This window comes from Calypte anna, chromosome 8, assembly GCF_003957555.1.
Source record: "Calypte anna isolate BGI_N300 chromosome 8, bCalAnn1_v1.p, whole genome shotgun sequence".
Lineage (NCBI taxonomy): Eukaryota > Metazoa > Chordata > Aves > Apodiformes > Trochilidae > Calypte > Calypte anna.
This window is the reverse complement of record NC_044254.1, coordinates 22029540-22053106: the sequence shown is the minus strand read 5'-3', so window position 1 is coordinate 22053106 and position 23567 is coordinate 22029540. Positions and strand designations below refer to the sequence as shown.

Sequence of the window (23567 nt, the reverse complement as noted above, 5' to 3'; positions counted from 1 at the left end):
AGAATGGGGCCCTTCAACACCAGAACAGCCCTTGGCCATGTGCTTAAACACCATCCAGAGAGGGCAAAGGGAAGAGCCAGATCTCCACCTCCCGTATACACAGTCTAGCTTAAGAACGTGTGGATAAAGCAGTCTGTGAGCTTAGCCTTTGGTGGCTTTGCCATTGGTGCGGCTCCAGCTGCGTGTGTGTGGGTGTCTGCAGAGGCACAGCTAACACCTTTCTGTACAAATGCTGTTCCAGGCTTGGGTGCTAATGTCTTCTGCATCCTCTCTGGGCTCCGGGCCCTCTCCCGCCGCTCGGACTGCCAGCTCCGCGTGGTGCGCCTCAGCGACGTCTTCTCCCACATGCCTTGCATGGACCTTGTTCGCTGCGTCTTGAGCGCCTTTCCCCAGCTCCACACACTCTCAGTCAGCTTCGACCTCAAAAACCAGCTGGAGGGGAACAGCCCACAGGGGATTCCAAGCTGCAGTGAGGCAGAAATCCCAGGTAGGAAGCAGACTGTGTCAACAAGATGTGGCAGGCAGATAGAGCCATAAAAACCTTGGCACGCAGATTTGAGGTCTGCACTGTTACAGTGGTGTGTGGTTGAGCGCTTAAAGAAATCAGTGGCCTTGTGATCTGCAGCTGTCCTGATATGAGCCTTAAGTGATTTATGCTGCCATAAATTGCTGTTGCTGTAGGGTTGCACAGGTCTGAGCTCTGCAGGGCAGGGCTCAACATATCATCATCATTGTCGTCATCATCATCATCATTCTGCCGACCTAAATGATAGTTTTATGAGACACTAGGACTCCTTACTTGCTCTAGGACCTACCTACCCTGAAGAGAGACTAAGCTGTTTCATTGTTTGTTTTTCTTCACTCAGAGAGCTGCCTGGAGCAGCTGGAGATCCGATTTCCCAGGGAACCTCTGCACACTGCCTTCCTGCTGCCAGTGCTCAAGGCATCAAAGTCCCTCCAGCAGTTGTCCCTCGACAGTGCCACGCTGCCCTGTTCACAGGAGCTTGGGCTCCTTTTGGAGGCACTCAAAGGTACTCTGCTAACCTGTGGATAGCATCACTGTGACACAGAGAGTACAGTACCTCCCTTGCTGTGGTCACCCATCCTTTTGCATGAAACTAGCTTAAGTGGGACCATTTCTTTTGTGTGGACATTCCTCAAAGTCTCCTGAGAAAAGGAAATGGGTATCAGCCCTCCCAGTTTCTGAGCTGAGCACAGCCAAGCGGTTCCTTTTTAGTTAGCAATAATCTAGCACATACTGTCCCCAGTCCAACTCAGTTTCTGGGCATTAGCTGGTAATTGGTCAGGGTCTTCTTATCTCAAGGATGTACAGCACTTCACCTGAGAACTTGTTTTGCTTTTAGAGTGCAATCCAGATTTGAAGAAACTGAGCTTTCATGATGTGAACCTCGCTGAGCACCAGAAAGAAGTTCTGCTTTTGCTTCAGGATCCTGTCCTGCAAGGTACAGCAAACTCCTGTGTGCTGGTGCCTGTGAAGGTGCCACAGGTTGCTTTTTTAAGAGGTGATCTTTGGATGTGCAAGACTTATCCAGATGTCACTGGGACTGATGTGTAGCTGCTGGCAGAGTGGGAATGTGTCTGGTTCCTTGTGCCAGCCGGACAGCAGAGAGAGGAGCAGCTGCAAAGCTGGTGTGTGCTGCAGAGAAGAGTCCATAGTCTTGGCTATAAAACAAAGGTTTTTAACCTGCAGTGTATCAGCCTTTAACTGGCTCAGTTGGCAAAGCCACTTCCCTGGGTGTGATCTCTGCTCTCTTCCTTTGACAGAGCTGTGGTGCTGTTGGATACAATCCACTGCTGACGAAGCTTTGTCCTTGAATATGTATCGGGGTGGAGCTTTCTGCAGGATGTAATTATGAAATAATGAAGGTTACAGGCAGTACTAACATGTACTGTCAATCCATTTCTTCTGCAGAACTCACATTTTCCTTCTGCCGGCTGTTTGAAAGCTCCACCCCTGAGTTTTTGTCAGAAATAATCAATGCAGTGAAAAGAAATTCAACCTTGAAGAGCCTCAAACTGCCTGGGAATCGCCTTGGTGTGTACTGTGGATTTTGCTCTGGGGCCTTGACTTCAGACCAGTTTTCTAAGAACTAACTTTGGGGGTGGAGTTAGGAGCATTTCTAGCTGCTGACCTCTGTGCTGAACTTAACACATGAACAGAGCAAACTTCCCTCACCAGATAAGGAGCACTTTTTAAAGGCAGAATTTCAGTTGTGTTTAGCAAAGTACCAAGAGCGCAGGTGCTACATGGGCACTATGGTTGCTTTTCTCTGCAGCAAAAGCAATTATCCATGGGACTCCCTATTTGACTGAGCACCCATCTGCTTCTGCTCTTTTGTTGACAAGCTGGAACAGATCCAGCAGCAGATGCACTGCCTCTCATCCAGAGGCACAGATTTTGCCCAGGTTGGGGGATTTTGTGCCTTAAAAGCTGTTGGCAGCCACTGAAGGGAGAATAAGGAAGAGTTTGTGTTGAAGAAGTGGAATTTAATTTACAGAAATGTTGTTTTTTGTTCTTTTAATGAAATGAAATGGAAAAGCTTCCTAATTTCTGAGCTTTAAGTTTAATGCTGTGCTACTGGCCATTTTTAAAACAAAGCTCCACATTGGCTTCTCAAACAAAACCAGGATTTTTCTAGTGAAACAAACTGCCTCATCAGCAAATGTTTCCATTGTCTCGAAAACTGTGCTCGGTGGTATGAATTTGCTGTAGGCCACTGAAAGGGCAGATATGAGCCCTTTGTGCTACATGCACGTGCTTACAGTCTCCTTTCTGCACTATTATCCCAGCTCTGTTTATATCCCAGCTAAATAAGACAGTTCCCAGTTTGCATTTAAACACCTGCATTTCTCCTCTCTTAGGAAATCACAGGCTGGTTGCCCTTGCAGACATTTTCTCTGAAGATTCATCCTCTTCTCTTTGCCAGCTGGATGTCAGGTATTCTGCTCTAAACATATAGAATTTCTTGTTTTGAGAGGACCAGAGCTGAACTTGGCTCAGGCAGCAGAAGCCTGAGCATGGGTTTGTTCCCTCAAGGGAACATGTCTGCAATGGGCACATGCAGCCTCAGGGACCTTCAGCACCTCCAAGGCATTTCACTGTCCCTTTTATAAGGGTCCAGCTCTCTTACTGAGCTGGAATGGCCATAAAGATAGGCAGTAACCTTTATGAAGTACATGGAGGGTGGCATTTCTGCAAGCTAATGACCTTTTTTGCTTAGTTTCCTGCTCCCACCCCACCTCCACTTCTTTACATACTAATATCTCAGGTTGCTGACAGTACACAGGCTTGACTATTAATTCAGCCTTGGCCACTCCTTCAGCAGCCTTGAATTCTGCAGGATTGAGTCCAGCACAGCTTTGTACATCACACACATCTATGCAGGGGAAATGACCTTTTAGTCTCCTAGAAATACCAGGATCTGACAGATGCTCTCCAGATTTTCTTAGGAAGAGGTAAATGACCACTTACTGTTGAGGCTTGCATTGTGCTCTGAAGGTTGGGCCAGGCTCCTTAGGTCCTAGCAGTTGACAGGCACTGTAAGACAGAAGTGGCCAGCAGCTTGGGCCCAGCAACACTTTTAAGGTCTACTTAAGTCAGGAGCAAGGAGGCCACAATAATGAGTTTAAGTGGTTGGTAGTTACCACCTTAGTTTTAAAAAACTTCCAGCCTTTCATATTACTCTGCTTCAGTTTCTTTCCTCAAAAGGAAGAGTGCTCACACTTTATGGATACTGAAAACTATTTTGCATTGAAACATCCTCATGTACCCACACTGGCAGTTACCAGAAGCAGTAATTTAAAATGTTCAAATTATAGCCAAGACTTAATGACTTTTTTTTTTCTCCTCCTTTTCCATGGAAAGCTCAAATTGCATCAAACCAGATGGGCTCCTGGAGTTCACAAAGAAGCTGGAAGGCCACATCCAGCAGCGAGGGGGGCGGATTCAATTCACACATCTCCGCCTCTTCCAAAATTGGCTGGACCAGGATGCTGCAACAGCTCAGGAAGCTCTTCGGCGTCTGCAAGCTGTGTGCAGTGTGGTCAATGACTCCTGGGACTCCTCCCAGGCCTTTGCTGACTACATCAGTGTCATGTGATGGATGCAGCAGCAGCAGAAAACTGATCAGCTTGAACTTAAGTAGTTCCATCCCTGTCCAATAACTTTGAGGTTTTTTCCCCTTGTTCAAGCAGGGTTCAGTTGTTCTTCTCACTTTTCTGTTCATTTGAAGGAGCACCACAAGGAGGTGGCACAAGACCATGTAGGTAAACAGTTGTATTTCCAGGTGATGTAACTCAGTAATTACCACCTTCTCAGTTTGAGTATTTTAAGTGGGACAGATACCAAATGAGCTTCTATGACTTCCTGTAAATCTCTGGGCAAGCAGTTATTTTACTCAGTGTTGTTACAGATTTCATGTTGTTTCAGTGAATGTCTCAACCTTAAACATCTCCATCGTTGAAGAGACTCAAAAGCAATCTGGTTGTGGTCCAGTGGCAGTCAGTTCTAGTTGACCTTACTTTGGAGCAGGTGCATTGAACAATATGACCTTGAAGCCCCTTCCACCTTCAACCATTCTGTGATGCATGATTCCTCCACTTAAAGGGAGCAGAAAACAAGCTAAAAAATGCCTGCAGCTGTGACCTTTTATATTTTACTTTATACAAAAAAAGTTTATTTATTTACCAAGTAGCCTATCTATTAGCAATCATGTTGCCTCTCTCCTGTGTCTGCAGCCATTTTACAGAGGTTTTGAATAGTCTGTTCTTTTGTAACTTTTTTATAATAAAAATATAATTATGACCCATAATGTACCAAAGTGTAAGTTTCATTACTGGCTTGTAATGCGATCTAATTAAAACACTCTGCTAGATCAGGGAATCCTGTCCATAACAAAGCAAGTGATTTTTGAAATGGAGTGACCTCAGTAGAGCCTGATTTTCTACTCTGCATGATCTTTCAGGACAGATGTTCACACAAGCTGATTTTTTTTCCCCCTTATGCAAGTCCCCTTGTTCCTGAGTAATCAGCAAGGTTCACTTTTCATAATAGAAACAAGTCCTTCAAGTTTCTGATTAGGAGCTATAAGCTGTAACTGTAAAAAATGTGCACAGCAAGTGCTTTAAGACTGCAGGCTTCACTTAAACCTGAAGACAAGATTTGACACAGATGCCAAAAGCACAAGAAACAGTGCTGAATCTCATCAAGCAAAGTCTGATTATTCCCTGTTCCCAAAGGGCTGCTTTTCAGGCACTCAATGCTGTTGCAGTCAACTGACCAATGCTGAGGGCCTTCCAGCCTCTCAGAAACAAGGCTGTTCTGCTATTCCACAGCAACACAACACTCCAGTGTGCACTGCTACCCACTGCCCCTTCCCCTGAAAGGGACTGAGGTGGGCTGGACTGCCCCAGAGCAGCCTGCCCTTGCCCCCACAGGGGACAGTAACCTGCTAGGGAATCCCTCGCTGCTCTTCATGGGAGTGATGGTGAAAGGTGAAGGTGACAGCAGCGTCCCAAGCAGCCTTCAGCACCGAGTCCTGCAGCCCCTTCTTGTCAGCACAGTGGTTCCACTGGGAGAGGTCAGAGGTGCAGTCAGACCCTTCAGGGGGGGGACGGACCTGGTGGCCGTTCACACAGCGCCGACACTTGATCCTGGAACAAAACCAGAGCAAGGTCAGTGCAAGGTTCCTTCTCTTCTGTAGCATCCAGGTTGCAGCCCAGTAGTGTTTGGATTAACTTCCCTTCCCCTGCAACACCGACAACTCCATTTTTAGACAGGATTAACTCCTACCACATTTCATTTAAACACACAACCACCTTCTGCTAAGTGTGACAGATAAGGAAAGATTCTCACACTTTGGAAGCCCCGGAGTTCTGTTTCTAATGACACTCACCCTCCATGTTTAATTATGTGGGAATGGTCCAGCAGGACCCAGAGGAAGTTCAAGAGGAGTTTCCCTTGAGAAGTGTGTGACAGTGCTTAGAACAGACCTCAAGTGAACACCCACACCCACTGCTAACACCCATTCTTAGCTCTGCATCAGGCTTCCTGAGTTCAAGAGAGCACACTGTGCTAAAAACCTCTCTATCCTGGCTCCCAGCACGGCCACTGGGCTGTGCTCAGGCTGCTCTGGAGATGCCCTACTGAGCTGCCAGTAAGGACACAAAGCAGCCCTGCTAGCAGAGCTTGTTGCCATGCAGACAAAATACCCACACAGATCTAAGCTCTGAGTCAGCTTAAAACTAATCCTCCCGACTTCCTGCCTGAACTAAGAGTCTTAACTTCCACAGTGAAGCATCTCCCTGCAGTCCCTGCCCTCTTTCTGGTGGCTACAATACCACAGGTCTCAGGAATGGGGGAGAAGAGCAAACAAGGAAGATTTAGACCCCAGAACAGCACATGGATTGGCCTCATGAATTCAGATGGAGCAGTCCTGGCCATGGAAGCAGCTCAGCATTTGGAGACCATAAACTACTAAGAAGAACCAAGTTAAGCTTCACCAACTTGAACAGTTCCGATCATTTTTCCTCTTACCATTCTTTTTCATTAAATGTATTCCACAGTCTCCAAACACAGGAAGCAACAAGATAGCTTACTCACTTGTTCAGCTAGCACAGCTTTTCTAAGAATACAAAAAAGAAGGGCAGCAAGAAAGTGCTCATCTCCAGGTGATTAACAGCTTCAGAAGCAGAGACACTTGAGGCCTTTTCTTTCTGAGCTTTCTCTTGCTGCCTGAGGAACCCAAAGTCCCCAAATTAAACTGTGGATGTTTTTTTTGCTGACCTCATCCATTAGTCATTCAGTATACTCACTTGTCATGGGTGTCACTGGTGGTGGTCTCATTCAATGTGAAGAGCTCCTTCAGCTCCCCAAGTGAGAAGTGCCTTTCTACATCCTGCTCTTCATCCACCACACAGCTGCTGAGGGCCTTCTTGTGGGTCTGGCGTTGGAATATCTTCTCCTCTATGGTCCCTGTCTACAGGAGAGAGAGAGACAAAGAACAGTTGGGACACCAATGTTTATGGAGTACTATATTAGGAAAGTGTCACAGATCAAATGGCAGCAAAGCTGTCAGGACCATTTAGTGCTTTGCTGGACCAGTTCAGAAGACAGACAACTTTTACTGGCTGCACTCCAACCACATCCAGATTTGGTTGCTGATCTAACCCAACTATGCTTCTCTTGGCTTTCACTCTGGCTACAGGATTGCATCCAACTGAGATATGGATGAGGAGGAGGTGGAGTTGTCACCTGTTGTGCTGACATGAAGGAAGGGAAAGTATCAAAAAACAACAGCCAGGGCTAGCTCTGGGTGACAAGCATCAGCAGTATTTGCTGGTTCACTCACACACCAACCACTGACACCCACTGTCAGGAAGCAGAGGACTTCTAGAACAGATGCACAATATCCTACATTTTTAAGGCAAAAATCTAAGAGCAAAATGTCTGTTTTGCAAACAAATGTAAAACAAAGTAGGGGGGTGATTAGTCATGATTCACAGGCTGATTTTCTAGTTCTAAAAGCAAAGGAGCTCCCTTGCTTCAAGGTGCCACCAGGTCAGAGAAAAAGTGGAACACTTAGAGAAGAGAAAAACCTCTGTGTTGTCCCAAGTAAAATGATAATTGATCAAGGAACACAAGCTTAAAAAAGAAAGACCAAACCCAACAAAAAAACCCCAAACTGACACAAAAAAAGTCACAGTCTGAATTAATGAGAGGTGAAGGTGAACAAGGCAGAGAGGGGACATTTCTGAGCAGTAATCACTACTGGATGAAGTGTTACAGTATCCTGAAGAGACCACCCTCCTTTATGCTTTTCCTTTACAGAGCAGCAACCCCACCTGCTAACTGGCAGCCCCATTCCAAATGGTGCTGCAATTCTGGGAATGTACTGGCTGTTTATTAAACACATACACCCAGTCAAACCAGACTGCAGCCAGACAGAAAAACAGCAACTTTGGCATCAGATACTCCACAAAATTAATTAGGTCAGATGCCTAAATGATTTCAAAGAAGCAGCTTATCTGGAAAGACACAGTTGCTTCTATTTCTCAGAAGCCTGTCACCATTAGAAACCAAGACCTATAGCAATAGCCCTCCAGCTCGAACCTTCATGTTTTTCCATGGCAACACATCTAAAGGTAGGAAGCAACTAAGTTCCAATTAATTCTGGTCACCAACACAAAAGAGTTCATGCCCTTCGAGTCCCCATCAGAGCAGCTGCAGTCTGGGCTGGCACCAAGAACTCCATGTGGAGGGGGTGAGAGGACAAAGACTCACAGAAAGCAGTCGATAGATGTAGCAGGTCTTCTTCTGGCCATCCCTCCACACACGAGCCATGGCCTGCTCATCATTAGCTGGGTTCCAGTCTGGGTCGAACATAACCAGTCTGTTAGCCCCAATCAGATTCAAACCACAGCCACCTGCTTTGCTGCTTAACATGAAGATAAACTCGGGGCTCTGTGGAAAAAGGCAGTCATGGGTTAAACTTCACTAGCAGCATTCAGAAGGGGCAGGGGAGCTGCTCACATGTGGAAGGTCCTACTTACTGAGGGGCTGTTGAATCGCTCCACAACCTTTGCTCTCTTCTTAATGGACATGGTCCCGTCCAGACGGACGTATAAGTACCTAGGAGGCACAGCATTTGCTACAATCAAGACTGTTTCAACTTTTAGAGCATCCCACTTCAAAAAGTCTTTTACAAACAGCCTTGTAAAAAAAGGCCTCGGTTCTAGAAACTTTTGCAGTGGGACAGAGCTTTTCTGACTCCAGTTGCCCAAGTACAAGCCACACTAGCTCCAATTCAGGAACACCTGAGGTAAAAGACCACAAATTCCTGCCAAGAAAAACTTTAAAAATAGCCACTTTCTGTTACAGTGTAGGCTGGAAGTATTCTTGTAGGATTAAACAAATGAAACCCAAAGACCAACCTTCTGTTCCTGCAGAGCTTTTCAAATAGGTCCAGTGTCTGAGTGTAGTTAGACACTAAAACCACCTTGTCGTTACTGGTGCTTTTTGTAACAGCAAGGATGTAGTCCAAAACCAGCATCTTTCCTGGGTAAAAAGGAAAAGAAAGAAGAAAAAGATAGAGCAGAAGTTTCAAAATTCCAGACCTCAGAAGGGCACCTGGTAAGATGCTAAACACAGTCTCATGGTTGCCTGTTTTAGGCAGCATATTTCTACTGTTCAAGTTCCACAGTACCTGAAAGCTGGGGCTCCACAGATTTGGTGCTGTAGCCAGCAGGAAACAAGTCTAGGGCTCCCATAAAACCTTCTTCCTCTTCCACACACTTATCATGGATTAGAGCAGGGTCTGGAGAAAAAACAGAGCTCAGAGATCGTGGAGTGCACAAAGGAGACTCCACAAAACCCCCAGCAACACTGCAAAAGCCAAATCCATAATGTGAGTGAACAACTCACGATTGCAGAGCTTCTTCAGGGAAGTGATGGAAGAGAGAGAGGACACACTGATTTTGCCCCCCTTCAGCTCCTCCACTGGCTTGGCTTGCTTCAGGAAGTTCTTGTACAGCTCAGCCTGAAGAGGTGTCAGCCTACAACAGAATAAGAGCTCTGCAGTCTCAGCTTGCCCCCATACCAACCCCATCCTTCCTCCTCCATGTACACAGTGTGTTCCTTTTAGCTCCCATGCTCAGTTTTTAAGCCTAGAACTGTGTCCAAGACTGATGGAAAAGCCTGGAGAGCTCAGCCCAGAGCTGGAAGAGAAGCTGGCAGATACTTTGCACAGCCCAGGGCTCTGCTGTACACAGCTGCCCAGAGCATACCAGCTGGCTGACAGAACCACCAGTTGTGGTTTGGCCATCCCTGCCTTAGGGGGAAAATGAACATATTGCCAATGGCTACAATCTCTTTCCTAGCAGGAAGCAGCTGCCATAAGCATTGAAAGGATTTTTGCAACTTTTTAGTCCTTCCTGTTGCTCCTCCCTTTTCCCAGTACAAGCTTTTTGGTACCTGCAGCAGACCACTTGCTCAATCTTCACTGGCAAATACTTGGAGAGGATGTCTGAAGTTCTTCGAATTAAACACCTGTAGGGAAGGCAATGAAGATCAGATGCCTGGGTGGCATAAAACTTCTCTTTTATCAGTATTATTCCTCACCAGCTCAACATAAATTCCCTTTGATATCTCATCTCCAAAAGCCTGTTACAGTCCAACACACGGCAAAGTCCAGATACCCACCATCTACATTGAGAGGCTCCATCAGCTCATGCTACAGAACCCAGGATAACTCCCTTTCTCTGTGAGGCTTCCGTATCTGGGATGCAAGAGGAAACTCAGCTCTTCTCAGACTACCAATGGTATTCCCAACTTAAGCTACAACAGACCAGGGGCATGGACAGCAAAAAAGGGGAGGGTTTAACCACCACACACTATGGACACACTCCAAATTACCAGCAGGCAGCTCCCCATGTAATAACTCAGTAGCAATCCTCAGCCAAGACAGTCATTGTGTGGCCCAAGATTTCAGCAAAGGGCACACATCCTTTGGGGCTCTAGAAATGCCCCATGAAGGAGTTCTACCACACTTCAGTGAAGACAGGATGGACTAGAAAACGTGCTCAACAGACCAGCTGGAGGAAGAAAGAGGTGCAGAAACCCAGTTCTGCCAGGAAATATCAAAAATATGGTGTTAGAAAACCTGCAGAAGAAAGACAGCACGGATATATGACAGCCTCCAAATCTGTCAAAGGCTGTTAAAGAAAGGCATAATCTGGTCTCCAAACCTGTAAGCAGTAGGATGAGAAGTAACAGGCTTAAACTGCAGTAAGGAAGATTTGTGTTTTACATTAAGCACATTTTCTAATTGCAAAGACAGTGATGCCCTGGAAAGGGTGTCCTGGGGAATTTGTAAGGTCTTCAGTGTTGGGTGGAGGTTAAGTTTAGGTCTAACACCTTCTACCTGGGGACAACAAGATGGATTAGACACCTTCTCCAGGGCACTTAAAGCTTTACACTTATCATTCCACATAACTTCACAGCCTCATTTGTAATTCCTGCAAAATTCAACTGCTTCATTTGATGCTACTTTTGTGCCTCATCTTCCCTATTTATATGCATTAATGCTGCACAATAAAGGACATACACCTTGACACAGCCAGGCATAAGCATTCCTGAGCACACTTTCATACCCCTTTTACATCAACATTAGAAAGAAATAAATGCACCTTGAGAAGGAATAAGCTCTTATCCTCCCAACCTTTCCTTTCCCTTAGGCTTCTGCAAGCTGACCTGAGTCAAGGTCAGGGCTGTGTCTATAGAGAGGCTGTACTCAGTGTGAAATTCAATTTACAGTGACTATGAGCTGCAGGATTGTATTTGTGATGGTTGCAAGAGTTCAGATAAAGAAAAAGAAATGAAGACACTCCCAATTCTTAGAATTCAAAAGTCTCCCACAAGAATTCCTATAAAGAGACAAATGATTGTCAGCACATGTGGATAAATTGGTTGTATACACAGACAGAAATGAAATTAGGTTTAAACAAATACTAAAAATCCAAAGAGAGATAAGGCAGTATTTTACATAACAAAGGTGCTTTTTGGAGACCAAAAGACACATATCTGATGCTACTAGTCTAACTCCATTAGCCCTACAGAGCCAGCACAGCTATGAAAACATGAGCTGGACCCTGTGTGACTTGGGCAACCAACAGCAGAACCAAGAGACATTCCTTACACTCTTCTTGTCTGTCACTCAACATCTGGTCCTGACAGAACCAGTCTACACTGTAGTTATGTTACACCAATAAAAGGATGCTCTCTGACTATTCAGATTCCAGGAGAAAATAGAAACAAAGGAGTCAAATAATGATTCAGTATCTAAATACATTTGCTTGGGGAATGACTGCAGCTAACTGTGCCATTTCAATGTGCTATTTTTCATACTAAAGCTGCATGCAATGTAGACTTCTTAGGCAATAAATACTTGCATAATCACCTGCTGAACAGATATAACTGGCAAGAGAATTCATTACAGCTACAATTGTAATTTGGAAAGATACCAGCATACACCAAGGGCTGATGCCAAAGCTGTGCAAAGAGCAGGGGAATGAAATTCACCTGTTCACAATGCTGATCAGCTCTTGAAGCCTCTCTTCTCCTTTGTGGCGCTCAGCTTCACTTGCATCTGCATCCCTGCCTTTCAAGATGGGAATTTCAAAATGTCTTTTAAATTCCTGTGCAGTCCCTGTACAAGACAGAAGTGAAAAGGTGACAACTGGTACCAAATAACCTTCAATCAGTACCCCACAGCCCCAGTTATCATCCCACAAGCAAATAAAGCAAACTCCCTCCTCATCAGTACGATTTGTCCTCCTTTCTAGCCAGAAAAGAGTGAAACAAAGCAGGCAAATCTGAACACCAGAAAACCAGTTTGTATTCCAACATCAATGCACTGCCAAAGGTCAGCCAGTTTTAGTTAAACCTGAGTCCAGTCAGGCATGCACTGTTTTTGCTCACATTCCAGCTATACTTTTTCTCCCAGATTGTGTCCTTGCCAACAACAGCACAGGCAACTGCAGGAAGGCAGCTTTGCTGGCAGCAGTTACAGTATCAACCTCACCTCAGAAAGAACAAACTCAGAGTACAGGGAGAGGAGTTTTGCCCAAAGTACAGGTCAAGAGGAAGCAAGGGAAATCACACCACGTCCCTGTACTAACTATCCAAAATTGAAGAACATGTTCTACTTCTGCTGTTTCCAACTACCATCCTAACCAATCTTTTCCTTGAAAACCCTGGGGCAAAACAGCTGAACAGGAAAAGATAAGGCTCTCACATTGCTTGTAAGACTAAAAATCTGATGACGAATGGGGTTTAACTAGAGTTGAGCATGCACTAGAATTAATGAGAAGCCTCTTGGACTGGGCACCAAACGATCTGAGACAAACACAGGTGACAAGTTACAGCAACAGGGAGATGGTTGGTTTCACTCCCTGACAGAAAAAAAAAAATAACCTCTTTTGAAAAAGAGAAGCTGCTTCATTCTTTAAAGCAGCAGACCTGCTCCTAACACAGTGATACAGGGGAGAATGCAATGACTACTTTGCTTTTAAAATTAAATCAGAGCTTGCAGACAGAAGCACAGCATAGCAGTCACAGGCAGAGTATTTGAGGCTGCTACCAGCAATTGTAGAAGAATTTTTGATCCTAAAAACTCACACTAGCCAGTATCCCTCCTCCAGACTCTATCTCAGATGAAGTTTCAATCTCCTACTGACAGACCTCCCTTGCCCTAAGAATCAAGAACAGTGTTGACTCCAAATGGTAGATATCACCCTCAGCTTTCTCTCAGGTTATCTAAAAGTGGGATGGTGGACTGCCAAAATTTCAGGCTTGTTGCCTAACTGTGCCACAAGGTACACCATTGTGCCTTGCACCAGGCCTTTTAAGTGCTGGTGCCAGGTGGATACAAGAGAGCAGGGACAAGCTGTCTCCCTGGCTGCCTCTGTTCAATACAGAGAGCCTGTCATGTCAAACCCTTCTTTCCACAGAGCCTCTCCTACCTTTGTAGGAGGCACTGCTGGCTCAGACATCTGAACTTGCTAGAGCCTGGAAGTGCTGTGGGAAGTACCACTAAGAGCTGGTTCTTCTGGGCCTACTGTCAGAGAAACTCCTTGTTTACATGGACATTTCAGCTGACCTGTACAGCTACATGAGATCAGTCATGCAGTATTTGGGCTCATTTGATCATAGGAATTAATGTCCCTTCCAAAGCAGCTGTTAGACTGGTGTACTTTATATTGCAATATTCTAGAAACAAAGCTCTGATGATGCATAGCACCTAGAACAGGGAGGCAGATCTAAACTTTCTGGATACAAACTGGGAGTTAAGTGTCCAACCTGTACATGGCCTTTACTCTCACAAACATCAGCACAAAAAAGCTGCTTTTGCTGGCACTGGAGGCCTTGTGAGCAACTTCCCCTTCCCTCCCATCTCTCACACATTCACCTCTTACCTAGGATGCCTGAATTGACAAAGTGCACCAGGCTGAAGTATTCAAGGAGATCGTTTTGAATGGGGGTGCCTGAGATTAGGACTCGTCGAGGTGTATTTAAGCTGTTGAGAGCCTGGTATGTTTGGTTTTCAGAGTTCTTTAGTCTATGGCCCTTTGAAAAAACAAAACAAAAAAAGGAACAAAGCTGATAAACCCAGAGACCCTGGTGGGAAGCAGCTTGAAGATCCCCCTCAATGCTCTAATGCTCTATTACTCACAAGACATCTCACTACTTTTCCCATTTCTGAGTGGTTATAGGGAACATCTGGAAGACACAAGGACCTGCATTCCCAGCATCCCTGACTGCTGTCCCCATCCCAGGGACACAGAGATGTGGGCAGTCACTGACTCGGTGGATAAAAGGTGGATGGGAATTACACTGGTGAAGATGTTTGCTCTTTCCAAGCTCCACGCAGCACTGTTCTAGCAAATACAAAACCAAACCACTGGGTGGCACCGCGATCCAACAAATCACCTCTAACTTCAACAGGGGCTGAGACCCCAGCTTGACCGTTTCAGGGAAGTAGAGGGAATGTGTTTGATTTTGTCATTCAGAGCATCTCTGGCTCTCACTACCAATAACCAATGATAAATGAAAAATCAACTCCCTTTCAGCCATGTGAAAGCAGAGCTGGACAAAGCTACAACCAGCAGTCAGTGAGCACGGAGTCAAGCCAGCTCTGTCTAGAACAAGAAACAGGGAGAGACCTCAGGATTCTCCAGTTCAACCTCTTGCTCAAAGCAGAGCCAAGTTAAAAATTACTGGGCAGAACACGAAGCCAGGCCAAACAAAAAGTACTCTCAAAAACACTTTAGCAAGGGTAGACAAAAACAAAAACCAGATCAATGAGCCAGGCCACTACCATCCCAGTAGAATAAGGCCTCTTTCAGTCAAGAGACAAGCAGTGGACCTCCTTTCTGCTACATATTTCACAGAGGAGACCCTAGAAGGTGCCTCCACCCTGCCAGGGACCTACAAAGTGGTCACAGTTACCACCATCTGGATTTTCTTCCTATCTCAGACCCTGAAAACACTCTCTCTTGTTCAAGCTCACCCAGTATGGATGAGCCAGTTACCCAGAGCCTCTCAAACACCAGAATGGGTGCTGTCCACAGTGAAACCTTGCTTCCCACTGCCCTCCCCTCCTTTAAGAAAGCAGAGCCAATTTTGCCCAGACCTCAAGAAAATATCAGGAACAGATTCTCCTTAGAGATTCCTCTGTACCTCATCACATATGACCAGCCCAACGCTGCCCTTCTTTAAAGCCTCAGCATGGAGTCGGAAGGTCTCATAGGAGATGATCAGGATGGGTGAAGGCACTCGGAGGCCACGCTGGTTCATGAAGCCAACTGTAGATGGAAAGGGAGAAAAGGAAAACAAGAGGGATGAGGAAAACTAATAGAAAAGGGTTCAATCTCCACAGTAAAAATTTTTACCTTAAAAATCTAGGAAAAGCTGTTTTTTTCAATTGCTTTGTGGCATCCCCTTCTACCCATATACACCCATACTCCTTTCCCCACAGCTGTCCCCTTTTCTCTTCTCCTCCCACCTCTGCCCATTCCTCTCCTGGCTTCTAGCTGGAGCAACAGATGGGTACTGGAACTGCCTTAGGACATGACTGAACTTTGATTATCCAAAAAGATAAACTTGGACCAACAAGAAAAAGCCTGATCTAAACATGTTAATGGAGAGATTTTCATCAATCTCCAGAGCTCTAATGACAACTCAGAGATGTTCACATCAGCTGCTTTAGGCTCCTTCCAACACAAGACTGTGACCCAAGCCAGCCAACCACACCATTTGCAAACATTTCTGTACCTAGTTTATGGTCAATCTCTTCTTTGGAGCCTCCATCAATGGCCAGTGGCTGGATCCTTCCCCCCAGCCATTTCTCTACTTCATTGTACCAGTTTCTCACCAGGCTGGAGGGAGACACCACCATGGCTTTCTCAATTTCAGGCTTGCAGTCTGGGCTTTGCCGGAGAAGTGTCCACATGAGGGTGATGCACTGCAGGGTTTTGCCCAGCCCCATTTCATCTGCCATGATACAGCCGTGACTCCCGGGGATCCGGCGGCTCGTCACACAATCCCAGAGGAATTTCACTCCCTGCCAAAAAATTGTTCTCTCAGAGCAGGATGATAACTTCATTACAGCTTCATTACCACAACGCACAGGACTGATACCACAACAAACAGCAAATCTGTGTAGTGTGTCCCTGGGGATGTGCCAGCTTCTAATGAGACAGAGGGAAACCACCCGAGACTCAGCCAAAATGCAGCCACATCTGATGTGGAACACGACTGGTGCCAATACAGATCTCCAAAAATTCACAAAATGTGTCTAAATTTTAACTGTGCATTGCAGCTAGCCTCCCAACATGAATTCCCACAAATTTCTACCTTTGGCTGCATTAGACAGGCCCAAGCCATCAGCTGCCCTGCATCAATCACTGCAAACAGCTTAATCATCCTAACACCACCCAATTCAGCACGTCTAAAAACACAGAATCAGTGAGAAGAATGGTTTCTGCTACCTGATTGACTCCCAGCAGCCCTCATTGCTTCTGCATAGAAGTGCAATGACTCACCTGGATACTCAAGGACCAAAGCAGATTTAGCTTCAGAGAAGACCCAGGGCCGAGGTTACAGCCCACACGTCACATGGTGGGAGAAAAGCTCAGCCCTGACTTAGGCTCTGACATCACAGCACAGATACAAGGGAAAACCACTAAAGAGACAGACTCTGCAAAATGTTCCTCTGTTATGTGAAACAGGATACTGTGCTAGGAATGTTACAACCTCCCTGAATTGTGTCCACAGAACAGGGAGTGAGGGACACAACAAAACATGTCTGGATGGATTCACCCCTCTGTCTTCCACTATTTAGGACAGGAAGATGAAGCATCTTCACTTGCACCTTCAAGTCTTTTTCTTTCTGTCTTAGGCCCTTAATAACAGGTTAATGAAGTTTATTTAAGCCAGTGTAACAACTATGAACTTCATTACTGACTAAAGGAGTGCATTTGGAGTGCATTTGGCTGCTGATGCAGTTGGATAACTTCCAAGCAACCGAGTAAAAGACATGACAAAGGCAGAGCAAAGCTGTACAACAGTATGGGAGCATCATCTGAATAAAGCACCACAGGAATCTTACTAGCACAGAGACTGCTTTATCAGTGATATCTAGCTGTCAAAAACAGACAGCATGCCTAGGAGACCAACGTAACTTGCATTACTTGACAAAAGTACCATTAGGCAGTATCTAACCCCAAAAGAGTGCCTCTAGCCATGGAGCCAGAGACAAGCATTACACTGGGTCACAGGTTCAGTAACAGCTCTGAGATGAAAGTACAAGCTAGAAGCAGCCTACAGCACCCTCAGAGCCATCTTAAGGTCTCCCAACGAGGGAGACCTGCTTAGTCTGCAAGACTGCAAGCAATCAGAGCTTTCCTCTGTGCTGCCTCTAAGCTTAACTGATAATATCCTGCATCTGTGATGAACTTCAAACTGTCCAGATACCTGTGTTAGATATTTGGAGATTAGTGCTTAGATACTGCTTCAATACTGTGATGCTGCACACATTTATGACATGAAATGATTTTCAGCAGTCTCCACTGGTGAATTTCAAGTCTATGTAGGTCATGAACAGCTCACACCTACAAAGTGTGGTGTCCATATAAAACAAAAAGAAAACCCAAATTTATCCCACACTGTGTTAGGATCCATGGCACCAGAAAAAAAGAGCTTCAGTGCTCCCTGTCTCAGAGATACAGCTCCAATTAATTCACCTGACAAGCAAAACACACTGGTGGACAGCCTGCCCTGCCCAACTCATAACTGCACTGAAACAGCATTGATTGCTATTATATCCCATCACCTTCCACACCAAGTTCTGCTCAACAAAGCTATGTCTCCAAACTTCACAGTAAGTTACAGCAGGACTTTCAGCCCCGACTCTGCAAGATGCCATCTCCCTGCAGATCCTGGTCTTTTTCCAAGGTAGCACTGGTGACACCAAAGTCAGACACTGTGCTTTCCTAGACCTGTGCAACCAGCACATAATGTCACAGAAACCCCCCAGTTCCCCAGATCAGTTGGGCCTGACCTTTAACCCCACAAGGAACACACCTAGGCAGCATCATGTCAGGCTGGGAGTGCTCTGACTCTACTAGATGAGAGGCAAGAGAAAAGAAAGATCTTACCCACAAGAAAGCAGTAAATTTCCCACATTTTTAAGGACAAACAGGACTGTTGCCATACTCCCAGTATATCCATTTGCTTAACACAGGACAGAAAATAATTGCAGCATTGAGGCCTCTAAACAGTATGGTTAAAACAAGAGCTTCACTTTGTATTTGCAACAGCCTAGAGTCTGTCCCAGACTGTGAGTTAAAATTACAGCCTTTTTTAAATGCACCAAGTCCACCAGCCATACCCACAGGTCCTGATGGAAAACTTACTTCTCTCTGATGGGGCCGCAGAACACGGCTGAGGACAGGATCCACCACAACATGGACAGGTGCTTTGTCCCTGCAGGAGGCAGTCAAGGAAGAAGACAGTGATTAATGAACTCACACAGCATATGTTCAGGTTCTTTTTTAAAATCTCACTGATACAGTGAAGACTGCCCAGAGGCATGAGGGAAGCAACTGTCAACACTAAAGTTAAAAATAGATTAGTTCAGTTTTGAGAACTAAGTCACAGAGACCTGAGCTACAACCTAAAACATCAGTGAAAACATGGATCTGGGCTGTGGTTAAAACAAGGGCAGAATGTGGTTCAGAGACAAAGTTAAAGTCACTATTATTCCACTTAAAGTCACTGTTATTTCACTTGCTTCAATAAAAATATTGTAATTGCATTGCTGGAGAGAGGAACCTTTCCTCTGTCCACACAGATCCAGCTGACAGCCCTTTTAACAGAAGCACACAAGGAACTACTTAAGAATAAAAACCACTAGGCAGCCCAAGATTTGACTGTCAGTCATCTCCTTCTGCTTGTCCCTAGATGCTTACATTCCCTGGCTAACAATTATGCCATAAGATTCTGTAAGCAGTTTCTCCATGTGTGCATCTTTCATCCCCCCTGTGACGGGTTTAAATTTTTGATGAGTGGGAGAAGAAACAGCTTGTGGAAGAATGCAAAAATACTACGGCTTGTGTGCACTCCTTCTTTGATTACTACCATATCTGAACAAATTGAGAGGCAGAATCCTTGGACCCAAACTTCCCTTGATGTTCAGACCCCAGCTCAGACACATTTGGGAAGAAAGCACACATGTAGAAGGTCAGAGCTGAAGGTTTTGTGCCAGGTGGTGACTCACTTGTCTATTTTCAGCTGGTCGTGGGCACTCAGCAGCGGGGGCTCATACAGAACCAGAGCTCCTTCCTCAAAAGGGTCATGGAGAGGGCTCCTCAGCCCTGCCCGTTTGATGCCCAGTGCACGCAAGCCCAGGGGCCCTGAAAGCAAACCAAGGCACAGCTCAAAGAACAACTTCCTGGGAGAAAGCATAGCCCAGAGAAGAGTCTGATTATGTTTAGAAACAGAGAATTAAGTGGGTGCTGGAACAGAGATGCAGGTACAGCTGATGGAGCCAGCAAACCCATGAAGGATGCTTGTTGGGCAGCACTCTGCCAGCAAACAGCAGGCAGCTCTCTGTCAGGGAAGAACACAACAAAGGAAAGAGGCAAAGATGAGGCAAAGGCACTGCCCACCACACTGAGAGCACCAAACCAGGCATGACTGGTGCAGCAGATACTGGCAGATGCTGGCACACAACAGTATAAGCTGTCTTACAAGGCGACCGATGGCTTCATACCAGATTTGTGCCACTGGCATCCAAGCATCAAGAGGCACCAGTGCCTCCCTCAGCCAGCTCTGGGCATTGGAAGTACTCATAGCACCCAAAGGTTGTTTTAAGTTTTTTCACAGACAAGCAGGGCTCCAGTGTACACCTCAGCAGCTTAACAAATACATTCCCACATACACAGTGTACACTGAGTCAAATACTCTTTTTACTCAACCCAAATCCAGACAAAGCTGTATCTTTTATGCAAGGTCAGGAACTGATCTTTAACACTGACAAAGTCTAACAGTATTACAGTTAGTCCAGTACTGCCATTACCTACTCTAGGACACTATTTTCTCCCTGCTGAGCAAGAGTATGTTTGGCCTTGGAGCCAATTTCTGTGAAAAGCAGAAAGCAAGGATGAGCTTTTTTTCCCAGTATTACATTTTGATGTCAGAGTTTTGAAATGCAGATGAACATAAAAAGAACACATATAGAAATAAATCCCTTTTCTCATCAAAACTTGGGCAACTGTGCTCCCAGGGTTGATTTTGCTTGAGAATGATTCAAGCAAAGTCATTTTGCCCACTGCCTGCTAAAGCTCCTCTCAAAATGAGCATATCACAAGCTGAGGCAGCACACCAAGAACAGAACACATGAGACAGCCTCATCTCCTAATTAAGAGAGGAAGATAAGAGCCACAAAAAGCAGCTTCCCTGGTTACAGTTCTGTTTCAGTCTCCTGACAAATCTCTTTTCCACAAGCTCTGTCAAACTCTTTTGGGGCTTGTCATTTCATAGCCAGTGCCTGCTTACAGACACATAACTGAGCATTCTGTAACTGAAGTTGCAGTGAAATTGGTTCATCTGCATTTGAGTTTCTCAGCTGGAGGGTAAAAGGGGAAGGAGGGGACAAGAACAGGCTCATTTGTTTCTGAGATCTTGTGCTTCACTGATTCAAACCAACTGAGGCTTCAAACTTCAAAACTGCCTTGGTTTTAGATCACCTTGAGACTCAACATTCCAAGCCAAGTAGAAAGAACACTTTTTCACCTACAGCTTTCTGTCTGTTTGTATCATTAGAGAATTATTTAGATGGTGGCTCGTGGCTTGGAATTCATCTCATCTTGCATTTGTATTTGTGATATGGTACAGAGACTTGTGGCACTGCATCAAATATGCAGCAGTAAGAACACAAAATCCAGTTCTGAAAAGTAGGATTATCCAAACTCAACATTAATAAGAAATATGAAGACTTTGCTAATATGCCAGTATTTTTCTTTCAGAATTAAGTCAGGATTTCTGGAACATATGCATTAGTGCAAAAAATAACAATAATCTCCACAGATATATTTGACAGGCCAGAGCATCATTGGTTTTACCAGCACCAGTCAAGACAGACAATCCTTAAACCTCCTCATCTTACCTTTATAGTTTGGAATGGGAACTTTGAAGGGTTTGGACAAAATGCTGCGGATAAAAGCCTCCTAGGAATTCAGAAAGAAAACATGCTTAATAAGTCTGAAATCAGAGACTGCTCAAAAAGGCAAAACCAGGTCATTTTTCAAAAATTCAATTTTGCCAAGTGCTGAGAGTCCCTCTATTCAAGCTTCAACTCCAACTATTTTGAAGAATATCCAAAAGGAACAAAGTAACAAACCAGCACAATTCCCCTTGCCAACTCTGCTTTTTAGAACTATTTCCCTTTGGGTTTTCTAATGTGTGAAATTGATTTTTCATAACTTACATCTTCTCAAATCCACTGGCATTATTCACTTCTTTAAACGCTATTGCTTCTCCCTGCCTCAGTAATTCAGTCAGCCAATTCATTTCCTTTAAGGGAGCTGGGTTACAATTACAGGAGCATCCATGCTGGATCAGCAAACAACCAGCCATTCCACCACCTCATCTCCAGCAGTGGAAGCTCAGAGAGAACTCAGCAAGCAGACAGCACTTGAGCTCTGTGTGGAAAGCTATCCCCACGCCTGGACACTGTCCTTCACCTAGACACCGAATTAATCTCTTCTTCAGGATTTCCATTATAGAATGTTCCCCCAGCACAACTCCTTCAACATTAAGGAGCTGGAGCTAGCAAGAGGTGTGTACTTAAGCACTTCTGTACCACCTGTGATTACAGGGGTCCTTGGAAGCATTGGGACTCCCTTGATGACTCTACTTTCAACCTGCCTGCTGTGGTGTGCCAGCAGTAACACCACTTACATGCTGACTGCTATCCAGGCAGTGAGGCCTGTTGGTCAGCTGAGCCAAGGGCTTCCGGAAAGGCGAGAGGTAACACTCCCCACTCCCTGCCTCACTGACAGGTTTCTGTCTCTTCCGAGTCTGAAAAACAGAAACAAGACAAAACAACTCAAGGGCATCTGGTGAGACCAGAAGATAGATGCACACTCAGTAAGCACCTAACCACATAGACAATCCACCCAGCCAGCTGAGGATCTCTGAACAGACACAATCATTACTCACCCCCACTGCCAGAAGACAGAGCCAGCAACACCCACCAAGGTCACTGTGCTCTAAAATCTAATTTGCAGGAGGGCTAAAATCTTCTCCTAATTACAAAAATAGCTACCACCTTCCAATCTGTTGAAAAGCAGGCTCATCTGCACTAAAATTTGTGCCCCCAGACATGCCTCTCAGCCTTCTTCCCCATCCCCCTGCCCCCCCAAAAAAGGCAAAATAAATAAATTAAAAAAAGGGTTAATAGCATTGAGCAAACTACGTGAAAGTCCCTAGAGGTTCTCACACATCTGTTGTTACACAGGTGAAAGACCTCAACCTGAAACCTACATTTCAGATGCTTAGCAAGTTAATTAAGATAAATAAGTCATTGCTCTGTTTCCTGATTTCACACAGTCCTCTCCAGATGGAGGCATGGTTTTAACCACCTGCTGGCACCACAAAAGGGATTTGGCACAGAAAACACCAGGTGAGACCCTTTGTGCTACCTGGCACAGAAAACACCAGGTGAGACCCTTTGTGCTACCTGACACAGAACACAGCATTATGTTTCTCTGAAACATTTACGTATTTCCAGTTACTAGTTGCACAAAACACTCGGAAGCTGCCCCAGGGCCAGCATTTTCCTTCATCACGAATCTGTACACAACGGAGTTCATCTACCAACTCCATACCCAGACACGAGTTTTCTTTCTCCCAGCTGGTGAAAACAGCGCAAACTTGGGGGCTGCCCCCCCTCCCCCTGTCCCCTGAAGGAGGGGAGCGGGGGGCGTCTGAACAACCTCCGATGGGGCACCAGGCCCTGCCTTGGCCAGCGTCCCCTCACCACCTCCCCCCACTCATGGCTGCTGAGGGCTCCGAACACCCCCCCGGTCCCAGCCCACCCCACCCCAACCCCGCCCGGGCAAGACCGGTCACGTCTCTTCGCACCGAGGCCGCCACCACCCGGGACCCCTCGCTCACCGTCGGGGGGTGCCAGTCCTTCTCCTCCCCCTCCTCCTCTTCCTCCTCATCGCCGCCCGCCTTCCTCTTGGCCAGCTGACTGGGGGCCAGGCTCCTCCTCTGGAAGAGGGGGACAACACAGGCTGAGCAGCCGGCGGGGCTAGGGATACTGCGCAACCCCGCAATCCCGCAACGCCACAGCCCGCCCGGCCGCCCCCCGCCCGCACTCACCATCGCCTCAGGGGAAGCGGAGCGGAGCGCGGCGGCGGTAACGGCCCCGGCGCGGGAGGCGGGAAAAGCGGCCGGCGGGCTCTCGGCCCCGCCCCGTCTC

At 45.9% G+C, this 23567-nt stretch overlaps 2 protein-coding genes across 5 annotated transcripts in view; one reads left to right on the top strand and one right to left on the bottom strand.

Annotated features, from left to right (window-relative positions):
* Positions 1-4830, top strand: part of LRRC41 (leucine rich repeat containing 41) — an 8100-nt gene extending 3270 nt beyond the window's left edge. Inside the window, exons 5-10 of one of the 2 annotated variants that reach the window (XM_030455125.1) lie at positions 242-487; positions 867-1031; positions 1365-1463; positions 1934-2056; positions 2884-2959; positions 3887-4830. In XM_030455125.1, coding sequence (XP_030310985.1) covers positions 242-487; positions 867-1031; positions 1365-1463; positions 1934-2056; positions 2884-2959; positions 3887-4121 — 944 coding nt within the window. In that variant the 3' untranslated portion in view covers positions 4122-4830. The remainder of the gene's footprint in view (positions 1-241; positions 488-866; positions 1032-1364; positions 1464-1933; positions 2057-2883; positions 2960-3886) is intronic. The other variant, XM_030455126.1, reaches the window with a different exon arrangement.
* RAD54L (RAD54 like) lies at positions 4546-23567 on the bottom strand. 3 transcript variants are annotated; one of them, XM_030455128.1, is made up of 19 exons: positions 23468-23541; positions 23258-23356; positions 22040-22159; positions 21246-21306; positions 19356-19491; positions 18493-18562; positions 15851-16139; positions 15257-15381; positions 13993-14143; positions 12098-12224; positions 9992-10066; positions 9443-9573; positions 9225-9335; positions 8953-9076; positions 8572-8650; positions 8303-8482; positions 6835-6998; positions 5469-5673; positions 4546-4620 (listed from the first exon to the last, which is right to left on the bottom strand). In XM_030455128.1, the coding sequence occupies exons 1-18, from the start codon at positions 23468-23470 to the stop codon at positions 5472-5474; spliced, it is 2247 nt and encodes a 748-aa protein (XP_030310988.1). In that variant the 5' UTR covers positions 23471-23541; the 3' UTR covers positions 4546-4620; positions 5469-5471. The 3 variants fall into 3 exon arrangements, with proteins under 3 accessions (XP_030310988.1, XP_030310987.1, XP_030310989.1); XM_030455127.1 differs by lacking the exon at positions 4546-4620 and having other exon boundaries at positions 4668-5673; positions 23468-23567; XM_030455129.1 differs by lacking the exons at positions 4546-4620; positions 15257-15381 and having other exon boundaries at positions 4931-5673; positions 15951-16139.